The sequence below is a fragment of the Pseudonaja textilis genome, chromosome 2 (genome assembly GCF_049901715.1).
Source record: "Pseudonaja textilis isolate UNSWEBS1 chromosome 2, rPseTex1.2, whole genome shotgun sequence".
Classification (NCBI taxonomy): domain Eukaryota; kingdom Metazoa; phylum Chordata; class Lepidosauria; order Squamata; family Elapidae; genus Pseudonaja; species Pseudonaja textilis.
The window spans coordinates 145,761,684-145,779,265 of record NC_141991.1 but is presented as its reverse complement, the minus strand read 5'-3'; the positions used below and the strand labels follow the sequence as shown (position 1 = coordinate 145,779,265).

Sequence of the window (17,582 nt, the reverse complement as noted above, 5' to 3'; positions counted from 1 at the left end):
TAGACATTTCCACCGCTACCCCTGTTGTCATCTAGATGTGCTGGAATTGCAATTCCATTAGTGTTCCAGCTGAGGAAGGCCGAATGAACCACACTAGCCAATTTACCTTTTCAAATCAATACTTTTATTGATCCAGTTTGATGTTTCATAAAAGATTGTCAATCCAGTTTAATGGTACAATTGCAGTTGGGCATTACAGTGTGAGCATACACCATTTGGTATTACAAACAGGTTTATGTATATGGCTGTATGTACCTCTGTGTGTGTGAGTGTGTGTGTGTGTGTGTGTGTGTGTGTGTGTGTGTGTGTGTGTGCGCGCCTTCAAGTCAGTGTAGACTCCTTGGATTAGTCTCTGCAGGTTTTTCACAAGGTTTTTCAGAGCTGGTTCACCCATATCTCCTTCCCAGGGTTGAGAGAGAGTGACTGGCTCAAAGTCATCCAGCTGGCTTGGCCTAAGCAAAACTAGAATTCACTGACCCCCAGTTTCTAGCCTGCCTTAACCACTAGACCAAAATAGCTCTTTTGTATGCACATGCATGCTTACAATAAATTTTATCACATCAAGCAAGATGTGACAGTAAAATATTTGTAGCTAAGGGTTGAAATGAGGGGTTCTTGCTTGTTTTCTTCCAGACGTTTCATTACCCAAACTAGGTAATATCATCAGTGCTAGTAAGGACTGCTGTTTGCTGCCAGTTTATATACTCAAGCAAGATTCTTCTTGAATAACTGTGCTCAAAACATAACCTTCCATTATATTTTCCATTAATGGTATTGTTTAAAGATACTACAACTAATGGGAAAGAACAAAGTCAAAAAACAAGATTTAGTCATGGGAATAGAGCTAAGCTATAAATAAGGTGTGACAGTGATTGAAAATAGTGCAAAGCCAGAGTTATTTTCAACACATACCAGGGAATCTGTTGAAACCAGTTCAAACAATGGTGCATCATTTAGAAAGAATTTAAAAGTTCCTGTTAAAAACCATTGTTCATCCCTTAGTTAATATTACATGTATTTGCCAGACTTCTTAAAATTTTTGAACCAGTTTTACAAAATAAACAAGTGGAATGAATCATAAAACCAGAGCTTGATATAAAATCCACAAAATTTTCCATCCACCTCAATGTCCATTAACTGGCAACCCCTTTTTGGTTAAAATTTAAAATTACAATAAAAGCTACCTTAATCATGTGTTCAACTTTAGGGAGTGATAAAAGCGCAGAAAGTGCTGAAATACATGAATCAGCAGAAATACATTAAGGATTTTTTCCCCATATAATGATCTAAAATCTTCTAAAGTTTTCCTTCATCGTGACAAATCTGTCATGAAGATGCATATTAAAACAATAAATGAAGGACTTAGGAAACTTACTGATTCATATGGAAAATTCTACTCACAGGTTTATCCCTGTTTATTGAGGCCTAGATTATTATTTTTTTAAGCAAACCAGGGAACTGAACTTCAACATGTAAATGTCAGTGCTATTTTTGCTGCCGATTTTCAGGTATTGATATAGCTTACATTGTACAGTAAAATATATATTTATACTGTACAAAATGAATTCCCACTGCTTGGTGGGATAGGCTGGAATCTCACACCCACACACCCACACACACACCCCAAACATATACATAATTATGAAATGTTCCCTGAGCCAAGAAGTAAAGTATCAAGTATCTTATTCCCATGGTTCTGTGCTGATGCTTACATTCTTTGTTATTCACTGTCCACCCTTGTTTTTTAGTATCCAGATTCTCTGTTTGACTGCTAAAGAAGGGAAACTACTGGTAATTCTTGACTTAATACCACAATTAAGCCAAAATTTCCATTGCCAAGCAAGACAGTTATAAAGTGAGTTGCACTCCCTTTTATGCCACAATTGTTATGGGAATCATGCAGTTGTTAAACAAATCTGACTTCCCTCATTGACTTTGCTTGTCAGAAGTCAGCTGGGAAGTTACAAAAGGGGATTGATCACATGACCTCAGACCAATGGTAGGATTCAATTTTATTTTACTACCGGTTCTGTGGGTGTGGCTTGGTGGGCATGACAGGGGCAGGATACTGTAAAATCTCCAGTCAGAGGTGGTACTCGCTGGTACTCTGAACTACTCAAAATTTCCGCTACCGGTTCTCCCGAACTGGTCAGAACCTGCTGAATACCACCTCTGGACCCCAGGATAGTGCAACTGTCATAAATATATCACATGACCATGGGGAGTGCTACAACAGTCGTGTGAAAACCAATCATAAATCACTTTTTTCAGTGCCACTGTTACTTTGAACCGTCACTAAACAAATGGTTGGAAGTCAAGGACTACCTGTATACATAAACAGTCTCCAGAATGCACTTATTTAAAAGGCTTATTGATTCACCCTGTCCATTGAAGATGGAAGAAAATGTATTGAGCAGAAACGATAGAAACCTAAATACGTGTTAAATTTGAATTTTCTCCCAAAGAAGCCTTCTGTAGCAGAAGTAAAATGTGATTTTGTTTTAAATCAGCAAGTATCTATGAAAAGAACTTTCAACACAGGAATATCCAGTTTTACAAATAAAAAAACTATGTACAATTTTTCTGAAACTGTAAGAATTCAGAATAAAATCCAAGGAGCTGATTTTTTTTCTTTACAAAAATAAGAAAGAAAATACCAATATTCTTTTATATTGAACCTTAGTTGTTTACCCAATTAACACATTTTATACTGGAAAGCCCACGGCCATAAGAACCCCACTGGCATTCCCTAGTAAAACAGTTATTAGATTGCAAGTCAGTCAACTTTTTACATTTGCATAGATCACTTGTTTAAGTAAAAGATTAGATCAGGAGAGATATTAATTTCCCCCAGCAGCTGACAGTTTTTTTAATTTGCAAATTTCAGAAGAGGTAGGAATCCAACTTGATATCTACTGAAGTTATCCACTGCAACTGAAAACACATGTTCATTCTTTTTGGAGCAATATGGAAACCAAATACACTGACTAGAAATTCAGCTGTGATGTATGGCCCATGTTCACTCCTTATGACTGATCTGCACATCTGCAATTTGTAAAATGATCACTTTTGACACGATGGCACTAGAAGCATAAAGATCTAGCTCTCCACTGAAGAGATATTCAGAACTGAGCTCCTCTCAGCTTCAATTCCCCATCTGCAAAATAGCTGAATTAAGCCTTCATGAACAATCGTTTCAAGGAATACAAATGTATTACATGCAGATGCTTTACATTTTCTAAAATGTGATCTAAATACTAATTATTGTCATTTTTTTCTTTTTTAACTGAATTCTTCAGACCAAATGAGGCTCCTTAATAAAAGGAAAAAAAGAAACGATCAGGCTTTCCATTACTTGCTTGACTAAATAATGACTAATTCTTGCTTTTCTTCTTTTGTCTCCATATCCTTTTGATCAAGGTTATTCATTGTTCCAGAAAGCTTGGTGCAATCTTCCTGATTGAGTTAAACTGCAAAGATCATATTTAATTAGCTTAATTTTTATTTATTTAGCTTAATTTTTGAGCTACTGCTCTCAACTTCTTTTTATCCTAATTTTCACATCACATGATGAAGAGTTATGGGCAATTTCAAATATGACACATTTGTGTCATTTTGGTTAATCTGATTAAGATACCAGATAAGACGTCCTATGTTTGAGATAGTCCATTTGAGGGAGAGAAATCTTACTATATTGGTAGAATGCAAGATATGTTGTAAAGCTGTAAGATGTAAATGTCACCACCATGTTTACCACTTGCAAAATATCACAGCAAAATCATTTGCCAGCCTGAGTGTTTCTCCAGATTAGATCTTCCATCAGAATATCCAAAAATATGGGTGGAGGCAGAAGCACAATAGAGGAGATGATTTTCACTGCGTCTTATATTTCATCATAGTCCCATTAAAATATATTTTCATAGCAGCCTCAGAACTGGCATGAAACATTTTCATCCCATGAACTTTAGTGAATTTTTTAAAAAACCCATATATTAATGGATAGTTAGTTCCATTTTCTGTATAACAGAACATAGAGCAAATATAGAACAAACGAACAGTAAATGATAACATACAAACTACAGTACATACATATCTTTGAGGAAGGCCCTGCTGTCATCTTTTTGAACTTAAATCATGAGAAGACCTCTTTGTTACCTGGAACCCAGGTTGAGTTTCTGACAGAAGGCAGGAGTGAGACCAAAGCTATCTAGTATTCAGGATCCCTGAGGTAGTTGAGCCAAAGTACAATCAGGAAGCAGAACCAAGAAGTCAGCATGTAAGGATATTCAAGAATGTGAGTAGATACCCAAACTCAAAGAGTCTTCGCCCAAGCAAGCCTCAACTGGACGAGCAAACCTTGTATACATTTTTACTGCTTGAAGGGTCTTTTCGCCAATCTTGAGAAGGTCCTTTGGGGAGAGCCTAATTTTGCAGGATCCACACTGGTTGGTCATCAGGAGCAGAGGTTTAGTCTTCCAAGTTTTTGGACTTGTGCCGGAGCCCATCCTCAGGAAATGTCTCTCTAGTAGAGTGTGTACTTTCAGCTGTTCTCTCTGTGGCATTTATATGTTGCCTGGTTGTAAGTAGCTTTTCAGTTGTTGACTGGGATGTTGATGGCTGGCTATTAATTCATTGGCTGTTGTTTCCTTGTGATGTCAAGCTCTCGCCTCCTAAGTACTTCATAAACTGGTGGTAAATCAGCACTCCTGTTGACTGGACCCATTTCCCAGGCTTTCCCAGAACTTACTGTCTGAACATCAGGGAGTCACCAGAGATGAAAGCTGAATCTAGAGTCAACATAATTGATTCAAGCGCTCTTGTGAGAGTAAAAAGTACCCTTTTGGTAAGCCTCCACCTGTATCTAGCACAACAGCCATCTTCTTCCTTCATATGCCACATCTTGAATCTGATATCACAACTATGGTCAGCAACACAAGACCAGCTAAACTAGCTGGCTGGAGCTTCTTACAGGATGAGACAAATTCCACCTCCACAGGATAATGATCACTGATCTCTAAAGCCTGGAAATTGAAGAGAAAGAGAAAAGGATCAGGAAATGTTCCTATTTTCTGCTCTGAACCCAAGGGAAGAAACGCCTTCGTCACCAATTCATCACCTTAGCCCAAACTTTCTCACACTAGTACTTTTCAGAGATGTGGGGTTATTATAGCTTCCATCATCCCAATCAATCTAATCGTTGAGAAAGGTCTTTCAACTGGAACTTAATGAAGAAGAAAAAAAATAAGAGAAGAAGCAGATAATCTCTCAGACATTATACAATTTAATTAAGGGAGTCATGTAACATATCTTGACATTTGTAGACATGTTGTTCAGGGATTGATTTTCCAGTCCCCTGTGACTTTAACATCACTCTTTAAATATCTTTCTGCTATCCTAGTCCAGAGAACTAGTGCCCAAACTACAAAAATTTTGCATGGAACCTGAAGTTGGTTCCCACAATGTAAAATGGTCACATGGTGATCTTTACCTTTATTTTGTGGATAAAAGGTTTGCACAACAAACTAAGCCAAAAACTAATTGGCCACACTGTGGCTTAATGTGTTTTTGCCCTTTTCTCCACTAAACTGATCTCTTAAAGCATCATACATTGTTCTGAGCTTGTTTCAAAGCACCGTTTCTTACAAAGAAAGTCCTAAGTAGTTTCAGACCATGGCACTTGAAAAAAAAAATTACATCTTACGTATGACTTTCCTGCCTCTTGTGTTGAGGATTGGCAACCCAGAATCATTATAAGTCCAGCAGAATACATTTTAATAAATGATAATGCTGATGATGTATCTCACATCCTCAAACATATATTTGATATACAAATATTTTCTTCCTTTTTAGAAAAAATTCACTGAGTTTTGAATATAATTAAAATTTCTGTGTTTGGGGGGTGCACTGCACAATATTATCCTTCTTCATTTATTGCACTTATGTAATCTTACTAACATGGATTATCCTTCTTATATTTTCTGTACTTCTTTGGCTCTTTTTAGAGACAAAACTGACTGGACAAAGAAATAAATAGCTTTTTCTCCTGATCGTAGTTACATCATTTCAGTCTCCCTTCCAAAAGTGACTGGTACCTCTTCCTCAGAAAGTCCAAATTCCTTGGGGAAATCAAATGGCCGAGCTGATCCAGGCACAACAGCATCCAGGCAGCGTTCACCATGAATCACAATCCTGTTGGGAAGAAGAAGAAATGGATTATTTGCAGGATGGATCTTGCAACAAACTCATCTGACCCAAGCTAGGGTGCTGGATCCTGCTGGTGATCCAATGAGCTAATAACTCTAAAAAGTCAGGATGGTATAAGTTCACTTTTTTATGATAAGGGAGCCCTACTGATAAGCAGTCCCCTGCCCTTCAGAGCAAAAGTCCTGCGCCCAAGCAGACCTGATCCCACCTGTCATAGGCACAGTGGGTCTTCTCTCGAACAGTGGTGTCTGCTTGGTCTCCAATGAGCCAATGAAAGCCAGGTTTCTGGCGCAGGCGGATATCTTTCCAACGTTTCTTGGCCACATATCCACAGTCCGCATTGAAATCACCCAAGAAAATCATGTCCTGTGTGGGAAGGAAGAGAAATAACATCTGTGTCAGGATTCCGGCAGTTACCCCCCATTTAAATCATGAGTCTCGAGCCAAACTTCCAAAACTTAAAAAGGATTTATTGGGAGTTAAACTGTCCGGCACTGCCTGGGTGTACCATAAGGCACATAATTCATTTTTACCCTTGACCCTGATTTTCCCACATCCCTGGATATATTGTAATTCGTATTCTCCAATGGGAAACATCCATAGTCAAGAGTCATCAATCATGCTCTCCAGTTAGAATTTTACACGGCAGAAACTTCAGTCACTTTGTTATTATATTTGAAAACATTTATGGAATGCAGTTTTGGTTTGCAAGCTACTGCACTGCTCCCCCCTCCCTTTCTGTTGCCAACTCTAAAAAGACCATAGAAATATTTATGAGTTGACAATCTGATTTTTCAAAAACCAATAAGTGACTCGTAGAATTAGCAATTTAGCATTATCTCAGCTGCAGCTATTACTGGCAGATCTTCACCTACAATGTGATGATGTTTTACAAGAATGATATATAGCATTTGATATCAGCTAGTGGCAGCACATGGCTGACCTTGGAAAAAATAATCAGGGTGGGGCCCAGTTAGAACATGGATGAAAGACCACCAGGAAAGCACAAGGTTGTAGGCTAAACTGGGAAGTGGAAAAAACATCTTCCAAAAGACAATAACAAAACATTTTTATATTGTGAATCAGGTTGAAGTGACAATTAAAAGGCTGAACTAGAATCGGAGAAATGGCATGGAAGCCAACTGGGTGATTTTGGGCCAGTCTCTCTCTCTCTCTCTCAGTCCAGCCCACCTACAGGGTTGTTGTAATGGGGAAAATAGAAGGGAGTATAATGTATGCCACCTTGATTTGTACAAATAAAAGAGAGATATAAATCAATAAATAGATGCCAATAAACATATTGTTCAGCTAAAACTTTATTTTACTCTTGAGTGTTCCACATGCTTCACCTCTATTACCTTCCTTTCCAAGGACCATCAGTGACACATTGCAGAAGGATAACAAGCCGTGTTATGAGTTTGTCTCAAAGATGAGATGTATGCATGAATAACTAAATGCTGTTTTAACCTGTTATTCATTAGATGGGCAATTTATTTTCCTTCTGTGTTTTGCTTATTTGTACTGAATTTTATCGAATGGCAGTGTATGACTACCATAAGTAAGTGGGAAAAACGTTGAAGCAAACACAGAATTGGTAAAATTATTTCTAGCCGCTTTTTTCAAACTTTACATGAATGGCAAACTCTAGCTAGTCACATAAGCTGGTATGAAGGGGTAGCAATATTAATGTGGCATTCCTTGGCATTGGCCCAGCAAACTTAAATTCAGATGAAATGTTGCTGGTGGGATAATAACTAGCTTTACACATATCACAAATTTAATTCTACTTTCAATCTACCTTTACTGATTTTAAGGATTTTTTTTTTCTGAGATTGAACAAAAGCAGTTTGGAACCTGGTTATTTTCAAGACCATCATTTCCAGGAAGTGCACTCTCTTATGTTTGAATCAGCACCATTTACTAGGCAGGGAGAACAGGATGGGAGAAGAGGGGCAGCCAGACACCAGCACATCATACCATTGCAGTAAAAGCCTTGCCCTTTCCTATGTGCATTGTGATGTTGTGTGCATGCCTGAAAAGGAACGGAGATTGTGCTGTGATGGAATGCTGTGGCTTTCCTTGTGGTGAAAGCTGTAGATGCTGATGGTATGAATGGATATCACAAGTCTTCTTTTGTGGGAATAGAGTTTCCACAGATACAAAGTCATATGAATATTGCAAATGTAGAAGGGATGACAATTGGCAGTGGAAAAGGACTGGGGGGGAAGGGGGAAGGCTGTGGAAATGCTTAGGGCCCTTCTATAAGTTCTCTTCCTCTTACATTGATCACTGACATACCTCTGTGGCCCAGCGTTCCTGAACATTCAGGAAAACATCATAGAGAGCATCGATTTCAGCTTCTGCCTTGGAAGGCATCGTGTGCTGTGGGATCAGCACCAGCTCTGGGAGCTCTTGGAAGAAGTGCAAATAGAAGAAGACAACTTTAAGGATCAGCCACTCATTTTGGAAACCAAACTCAGCACATTATTGTTATGAACCACTGGGGTACTTGGGCAGTCAGTACAGGATAAATTAAAAAAAAAAAGACGCACATTCAGCCACAACAGCAAGAACAAGCTAAACATTGGAACCTCTGTTTGCTCTTCCCTGGTTATTCGGATCAGACCTGAAAGAAACCTCTGAATGCAGGCATCCTAGGACAAGGGTCTCCAACCTTGGCTACTTTAAGACTTGTGGACTTCAACTCCCAGAGTTCTCCCAGAATTGGGAGTTGAAGTCCACAAGTCTTAAAGTGGCCAAGGTTGGAGACCCCTGTCCTAGAAAACATTGAAACTCTTCTTAAAAAAAAAAAAAAACTCTGGCCAGAGGTGCTGGAAAGCAAAGGGTCCCCACCCACTGCTCTACATGGGCCAGGAAAATTCTTGGGGAAGGAAACAAAGAAGATGAGGCAGCTGGAAGAGCCAACTCACCTTCTAGAATGCTAGGCTTCCTACTCAAATTATATTATATTAAAAAAGGAAAAAGACATTGCAATTTGTATATGAAAAAAAAAAGAACAATTGTCCCACTGACTGATGGCATTAGGTGTCAGCAGAGGTTCTTGTTCTGCTTCTATTACTGTTATCCTGTGGTGTGTTTTGGTGAGAGAAATATCAGTATTTTCCAAGGGTGATCAGTTTTCCTTCTCCGAAATAAATATGATAATGATGTTGTGCTTTGTGAAGGTGTGTATGCAAGTTAACAATGCAGTCTTAGATCCAATTGTTATCCTGTACTCAGTATGCTTCTAGGCTAAATATATTGTTGGTCACCTGATATTCGTATTCTATTAAATTGATGTTTTGGTATTCCTGGGTATCTCATTAGGCATTTGAGGTCCTGACTTACTCAACCTGTATATCGCTTTTAGAACAGTCATTTCTCTACCATTCTGCTATTTACTAATTTTTTTACATTTGTCCCTGGATCCAACTAGGTTGGACAATAGAGATTTCTGAGCCAGAGCATCCTGGTGGTTACAATCCTCTAGAACAGCAGCAGTCTTTGAAATGGGGCTTAAGAAAAACATGCCAGAAACTTTGCTCTGAATCATTCCCCTCCAGAGATCTGGATTTTCTTGCTCATTTATAATCTAGAATTTCACCTTTGTTTGCCATGCTGAAACGGGCGATAAAGGGTTCACGAGCAAAGACATCAGGTCGGTCTGGATGCACGTCTTCGTATGTATAGTAATCCAGTATCCAAGTCTTCTGGTTCCTACAGGAAGTGGAAAACACAGGAAAACAGGCTTGGTCCCAGGAAGGAGATGAAAACTAGCATTAAAGACGCAACAATATATTTCTCTCCAAGCTGAATTTCTCTTCCTAGCTCCAAAGGAATTTTCCTTGGGCGTGCAATGGGAGAAGGATTGAGTTTCTCTTTGCCGTACCTTTTGTGTTCCCACTAATTTTTCTCGCTTTCCATTTCTCCACCTACCTTGGATGGACCTCTGTATGTTTACAAGTAAAGAAGGGAATAAGATTGCATTGATTCTGTAAGCTCTGCTGATTTTGTCACTTTTCTTTTTTTCACCCACATTTTAGGTCTTATAAGAAGCCATCTTTTATGGGTATAGTGTGTGCTTTGCTTAATGGATTATGCATTATGAAGGGAGAATTGGTGGGGTTATAAATTATAAGGCATAACTTGCTGACAACTCCCAGCACATTGTTTTGTCCTTTATCCTTCTACCAATAAAAGCAGATTATCTGAAGACAAGGATTGGTCACATGGGGTTTATAAGCAACCCTGACTGTGCCGCAAGATCTCTCTTGTGTGCTTATGCTAGGCCCATAAATCCAAATTACTTTCACCTCCTGCAACTTAAATTGTGAGACCTTATTGGATGTGCAGTTTGTGGAATCTTACAGCTTCTTAATCTTCGGTTCCTCCAACTTTAAAGGCTCTTAATGTGTCTAAAGGATGATAATTGGGAAATAGCAGATGTATGACTCTGAAGGCATTTATTAATGTTTGGAAGTGAATCATGTTGGTGGATGGATCTGCATACAAATCCATGTCTACAGGTGACAGAGGATGCAATGAAATGTGGGTGGGTGGATGTATGTATGTATGGATAGATAGGTAGGTAGGTTGGTAGATGATATATAGTAGATAAGTGGGTAGATAGATAAGATAGACAGAGATAGATAGATAAATAGATAGATACATAGATAGATACGATAGACAGACAGACAGACAGACAGACAGACAGATATAATAGTTTGATAGATGGATGAGAAATGGATAGAGAATAGATTGAGAGTTTGTATGTTGAGGTGGAGTATACATGAGGTATGAAAACAAATAAAATAAATGGATTTGGAATGCTTGTATGTGAGCATATATCCATGTGTGTTGGCCGAGGTCTTCTCAAAGGCCACAAGAAATAATCAGGCTTTAGGAATTCAGGATTAGAATGGATCTGACATAGATGTTAAAAAACATGGCGACATCATTATTATCCTTTTGTTCCATAACACATGTAGCCCCAATCATAGATATTGCTACAAGTAGTTGGACTAAGTGAATATACCTGTATATGTATACATATCGTTCTTGATAATTTCCACGCCCCAGCAAAGGGCTGGTGAGGTGACTATAGCTGTGTAGGTCATCAAACCTGGGAAAAGAAAACCCCATAGGATTTAAGCATGCTATATTTGCAGAACAGAGAGTACATGACTATGGAAAGGTGGGGAAATTTTTACCCTTAGATAATCTCCCGATCTAGCCAAACTAAAACAACTATTTGAATATGTCTGTAATGATACTGTTGCAATTGCTAGGGAGGAGCTGTTTTAACTTTAAATGGTTAGTAAAACAGAAGGACAAGGGGTTGATAGCAAAATGTTCCAATATCTAAGGGGCTGCCACAAAGAAGACAGGGTCAAATTATTCTCCAAAGCACCTGAGGTGCAGGACAAGAAGCCGTGGATAGAAACTAATCAAGGAGAGAAGAAACCCAGAACTAAAGAGGAAATTCCTGATAGTTAGAACAATTAATTAGTGGAACATCTTGTCTCCAGAAGTTGTGGGTTCTCCAACTCTGGAGGTTTTTAAGAATGAATCGAGCAACCATTTGTCTGAAATGGTATTGGGTTTCCTCCTTGAGCAGGGAATCCCTTCCAACTCTGTTATTCTGTTCACTTTATTTCTCCTGACCATATTTTCCATTCTTTCTCCCTTCCCTCCTGGCAACCCAGACTACGTTATACCATAAGGAGAAAGGCAATTGCTACTTCTTCAAATACCTGGACTACCTTTCCTACCTAAATGGGTCCTTTCCACTTTCCTTTCCTGCCTCTGATCACTCCAAATTCTCCGTCGTCCCTGGCTGATCATCTATTTATGTCCCTCTGATCTTTTGGATCATGTTTCTTCTGCAGCCCTCACACTCACTGGCGCAAAGCATTCATCAAAGCAGGCACTGCCTTTCCTTTGGCATCCATCACTTCTTGTAAGACTGAGATATCGCAGCGAGCCAAGATCTGTAGACGTAAAAGAAGGGAACAGAGCAGAGGAATAGAATCAACAACCCCTTTACATCCCTTTGAATTTTCTTTGGGGATAAGCTTGCTGTGGCTGAGTCAGCTCAATAGGGCTCAGCTGATCTGATTGCAGCTTGTCCTGAAAGTTGGAATCAGAGAAAGCAGCGAAATGAGTTAATGTAATCAGGCGAGGAAGATGGAGAGGAACATTGCTGCCAGCTGCTCCCATGGCTTTTCTCTTAGTTTAATTCGGTTAGAAATAAGCCCAACTTCGCAAAATATAATTTTGAGAAGGAATTGTATAGGGGTACTGATGAATAACCAGGGAATCAAGAGTTTTGCATTATGTACCCAACTCTTCTTCTTTTAAAATGGACTTCTAGCATTGGTACATGAGTATCCAGAGCTCTGGGGATATAGATGGCATCATTGCACATGTGATGCAAATTATACACTGGGGATAATTCATAGCATGAGGCAATTGACACATTTGATACATAGGACACATCATTTGAGGGCTGATGTCATGGCCTCACTGGGATTTCTACAGGATGCATAGGATTAAAATAACTTTTTCCAAGCTTAGTTTCCAGATATTAGACTAGGCCAGAGCATGGTAGAAGGGTTGTGGCTGGGCATTCCATGGGAGCCTAGTTGGCTTGGCATGTTGGGTAAACCAGGCCATCACATTCAACCACAATGTGACTTATGTGTTTGGGTTTTGTATCATATGAGATTAATTATATTTGGCTAGCCAAACTTAAAAGTTTAATATATCATGTGGACACATCTACCATGATGTGTTCACATGATATTATTTTAAGGCAGAGGTCATCTCCTATTTTCTTTTCTTTTAGGCAACATCTGCGGCTGAATCATTTCTGAAGTGCTTCTTTTCATTTTCATTTTACAGGCAGGACTTTCCATGGTCAACACTATGTTTCCAGTTCACAACAAATTCCCTGTCCATATAACATAATGATATTGGGAACTTAGTAAGACTGAAAATCTGTGTCAAGCCTCTGCTGCTTTAGATTGTAATTCTCCTCCATAATCATATATATATATTTTCTTAAAAATCTATGTATGGCATTCGCCTTGGTGGTATTTTCCTATACAGGCCTGATGATGATGATTCTCGAAATGTTCTCAACTTTGCCACTACTACATTGAAAGTTACTTGGTGTTTTTTTTTTAAATTCCAAACATTAATTTTTAATGTGAGCCCATGTCTGCTATTGTTTGCCACCCAAATACAAGCAGATTACCTTCCTATAGCTAGTCTATGATAATTTTTCTAAGCCTACCTCTTTTACACCATTTTCATTATAAAAATGTATACTGCATATGTTTGTAAACATTCAAATATATAAACCTTGTTGCATATCATAATTAATTCTTATGTGAAGATAAAAGAAAATAACTCCAAGACTCCTAATTTTGCAGCCATTGCCATTTTATGATAATTAAACCAGTTTTCACTGGTTTTATATTTGGAGGGTTGACTTGCTTCTGATAGACATGAGAAGTCAGTCCCATTGTACTGATCTCAAGCTCTGAATGGATATTTAAGATTTTACCCATACCTTCATAAGGGCTAGAAATTTGAAATTTAATTTTTAAAAAAGCAAAAGAAATTAGTTTTCTGTATTTTTTTTTTCTTATCAAGGACTGCAAAGAGAAAGGGGAAGGAAACGGGGTGGGACACTCATGTGCTACTTTGCCACCTACCTTGACAAGGACGGCCACGACTTTAGGTTTGTTCACCTTTCCTTGAGCAAAGCGTTGAGCGTTGAAGGCACATATCCGGAAGGCAGCTGCTCCCGAGCACAGCAGCAGGAGCAGCGTGGTAAGCAGAGAGTGTGGCATTTCCACCTGTAGGAATCCAGCTCTGTATGTGAAAGAATGAAGGAGAGAAAAAGGAAGGAAAGCAGCCTGCTTGAGAAACTGGAAGAGATAAAGGGAAGTGGGGGGTGAATTACCTTTCCCAACAAACCCAGGCTAAAAATGGGAAGGAGGGCAACGAAGCAGAGACCAATCCAGACAAGGGAAGTTATGTCGATGCTTCCTGGACCAATATAGTCTTTGGGGCTTGGCCTGGGTCTAAGTGACAGCCAGGCTGGTGTAAGTGATTAAAGGCACTGAAGACTCCAAGAGATTGTGAATTAGGTCCAAATGGCAGTGGAGTAATTTGGGGCCACTTCCTCTCTCTCAGCTCTAGGAAGAAGCTTAAGGGTAAACCAACTTCTAAAAGCGCTGCCAGCAAAAACTGCATAGACTTGTCCATTTACCGGCCCGGGGAGTTAAGCCTGACTCAAAGGCATACATACACAAAAGTAAAAATGTGAGGATTGTTATGGTGGGGGGCATGGCAAATGTTGTATCCCTTCTATATTATAGCCTTCACCTTGACAGAATTTCCTTCAAGTTAGTTGCAATTGAACCTCGGCTTTATAACTTGTTTTATCGCTAAGCTCCGAGGCTTCTTCTCAGACGAACTTGTTTGCACTCTTGCAACCAGCTAATGGCAGGGTGGAGAATTAAGAGTAGCCTTGGGTAAGATGGGTAGCTATACAAATTTGATTAATTTTCCACAAAAGGAATCAATAAATAACCCAAAGCGCTTCCTTCCCGTTCCGTTTCACGGCATTTTAGAAAAATCAGAATCAGTACCGAAAACGTACTACGGAAGGCAAAGCACCAATGACGCGCTATATCCAAAGCTGCCCAAAGTCCACCGGGCGCGGAGCGGACCCGCATGTGAATGACTTGATAAAATGGACCGGCAAGAGCAATCGAAGCAAATCATGTTTGCGTGCCGATTCTAATAAGGTTTACTACGAAGAGAACCATATTCCGAACTTGGAAATGGAGCCGGTATTTGGTTTGGCAGCAGCGGCTCTTGCTGTACAGAAAAAGGGGAAGTGGCATCGTGAGTGTTATTTAACCCAGGGGTAACTTGGTAACTTTAAGACTTGTGGACTTCAATTCCCAGAATTCCTCCTCCAGTCATGTTAGGCTCAGGAATTTTGGGAGTTGAAGTCCACAAGTTGCCAAGGTTGGAGACCCCCTTTAACCGGCTTGGGAGAGGACTGGGACGGATCTTGCGAGATTCCAGAGGGGATCATCTCGGGACACCCCGCATTTCAACACTTAAAAAAAGCAGGCTTGATCGCTCGGGCTGAACCTCCTCTGCCATGACACAGACACCACAAATAGGAAGGGCGCCGGGCATTGCTCCAGCTGCGAGTCCTCCCTCCCTCCCTCCCTTCCTTCACCGCAACTTTGGGCGACCGGCCCTCGCTCCCCACCCCCCACCCGATCGCCAAGCGCCTTACTTGCCACATTGAGTTCGGCGACCGCCGTCCCATCCAAGGGCTGCAGCAGACGGGGCGGGGGCTCGACCAATCCTCGAAACTGGGCGCCAACCCAGAGGGAGGGAGGGCGCTCGCAGACTGATCCCAGCGGCTTCGCCTCCTTTTGGAGGCCTTCTCATCCGTGCGCGCGCCCAATTCCCTTTCTTAGGTCGCTTTCTCTCGGAAGTTCCCTCAGTTTTCCGCGGCTTGCGAAGATGCAAGTTGGTAGCAAAAGGGAGAGAGGGTCTTGTTTACCAAGGGTGCGTCAGCAGAATCTGCCCAATCAGAGATGCCCTTTTTCTTGCCACAGTTTGTCTCTCCAACTGCCCCCTTTTCTAGCTTCTCTGAGCTGCCTCCTTACAACTTATCAGCTCAAAGAGAACAGGACCTTTGTGCTGTTTCCCCCTGTGCTCCTAGTCAGCCTGTGAAGTACTTCCACCTTTACTGTAAAGTTATGCCAGGAGCCAAAAGAGGAGTCCTAGCAAAGATCAGGAATCTCTGCACCTTGCTGAACAGGTTGTAGAGAGATCCCGCTGCTTCTCAGTTATGGGTCTCAACAAACCATCCACTTGAGGAGAATGGCAATGGGTGCTCTCCTGGGCTCAGTGCCAGCCTCCAGACACCAGGAGGTCTGCTCTACCCACATCAACTGGTGGAAGGACCTCCTCTTGGGGGAATGGGGAGATGAAAAGTGTCTAGTGAACCTGTGTCTAGTGAACTTCAGGATGCCAAGAAAGCCACTCTTTGACATGGCTGATCAAGTTGATTGTTGTGTGGTGGCTGGCAACCATGGCTTCCTACAGGGAGGTTGCCGAACATTTTGGTGTTTGAGAGATCAGTAGTGGGCACAATTGTTTGAGGTATGCTTTGCAATAGAGCATGTTCTTCTAAATGATATCATTTTGCTTGGGTGAATATCAGAAGCTATGTTTCCAATGTATTCAATGAATGATCAAGGTTGACATAGTTGGTTGATTGGTTGGACGGGGGATAAATATCCTTCTTGTGCAAGTATTCTTGAAATAAAATTGAACCTAACATATTCTTGCATAAAGGTGCCAGTGTGGCAATTCTATCATCCCTTCCCATTTTTGATATTGTCTTCAGTGTCCTAAGGTCCCTAAAGTTTCATCTTACAAATTTCTCAGATCATCACTGAGTGCATCTTTGTTGATTTTTCCCCCTATTTCAGCTGGTTTCTCTTTCCTAGATCATGGATGGCTTTGAACAGATGGGCTTTCTACACCGTTGGGAGCAATGGATGATTGTTGCATACCAGTTTGTGTCCCACTAGACAGGAGTACTAGTATGCAAACCACAAGGAAATGTTATTGCTCTTCCTTCAAGGGATTGTGGATCCTTCTGGTTGCTTCACAAACATCAAAGTGAGCTGGAATGGTAAGAAGCATTAGGACGTCACCTTTAGTACATCCTCCCTCTGTGAGGCAATGGATTCAGGTGTTTTTGTGTCATCTAATCCAACTATTATACTTGGTGGGGTGCTTATTTCCACACATGTGTTGGCAGATGAGGCTTACCCAATTTGTGCCTGGCTTATGAAGCCTTCTGAAAGTTATCTGGACTGGAGGAAACTAAATTACAATTGTATCTTTAATCACTGCTATGTGGTCGTGGGACATTCATTTGCAAAGTTGAAGGCCCGCAGGCAGTGCTTAACAGCATTGGTTGCCATTTAGAGAGGCAAATGTAGCTTCTGTGTTTAGTGTCTGTACTGTTTTGCACCGTATTTATGAAACACAAGGGCATGTACCCAGCTGCAACCTTCTAGCACAGGAACACCTTTTCATCTTGCATGAAAAAATTATTATTGAACCAAAAGATGATCAAATCTTATTGGAAGGAAGGCATGTCTAGGGTGTAATTGCTGATTTCCTGCTTGAGGTTCATTGACACAGCATTTTGGAATACGGATGCTTGCTGATTTTTGATATGTTAATTCTCCTGCTTGTGTGTGATCACTCAGAATAGATTTCAGCAGAAAGATCTGATTCATTTTATTGGACAGTTTCCA

General features: G+C 40.3%; 1 protein-coding gene across 3 annotated transcripts; it reads right to left on the bottom strand.

The window, feature by feature from the left end:
• Positions 1–101: 101 nt before the first annotated feature.
• DNASE1L1 (deoxyribonuclease 1 like 1) lies at positions 102–15,788 on the bottom strand. Of its 3 annotated transcripts, none has more exons than XM_087925755.1 (9): positions 15,533–15,788; positions 13,926–14,085; positions 12,106–12,194; positions 11,240–11,326; positions 9,809–9,921; positions 8,503–8,615; positions 6,413–6,570; positions 6,093–6,189; positions 102–5,021 (listed from the first exon to the last, which is right to left on the bottom strand). In XM_087925755.1, exons 1-9 carry the CDS (start codon positions 15,688–15,690, stop codon positions 4,887–4,889), a joined length of 1,110 nt encoding a protein of 369 aa, XP_087781881.1. In that variant the 5' UTR covers positions 15,691–15,788; the 3' UTR covers positions 102–4,886. The 3 variants fall into 3 exon arrangements, 2 of the variants coding, with proteins under 2 accessions (XP_087781881.1, XP_026567079.1); XM_026711294.2 differs by having other exon boundaries at positions 15,537–15,667; XR_015741976.1 differs by having other exon boundaries at positions 3,868–5,021; positions 6,403–6,570; positions 15,533–15,785.
• Between the last annotated feature and the right edge of the window lie 1,794 nt (positions 15,789–17,582).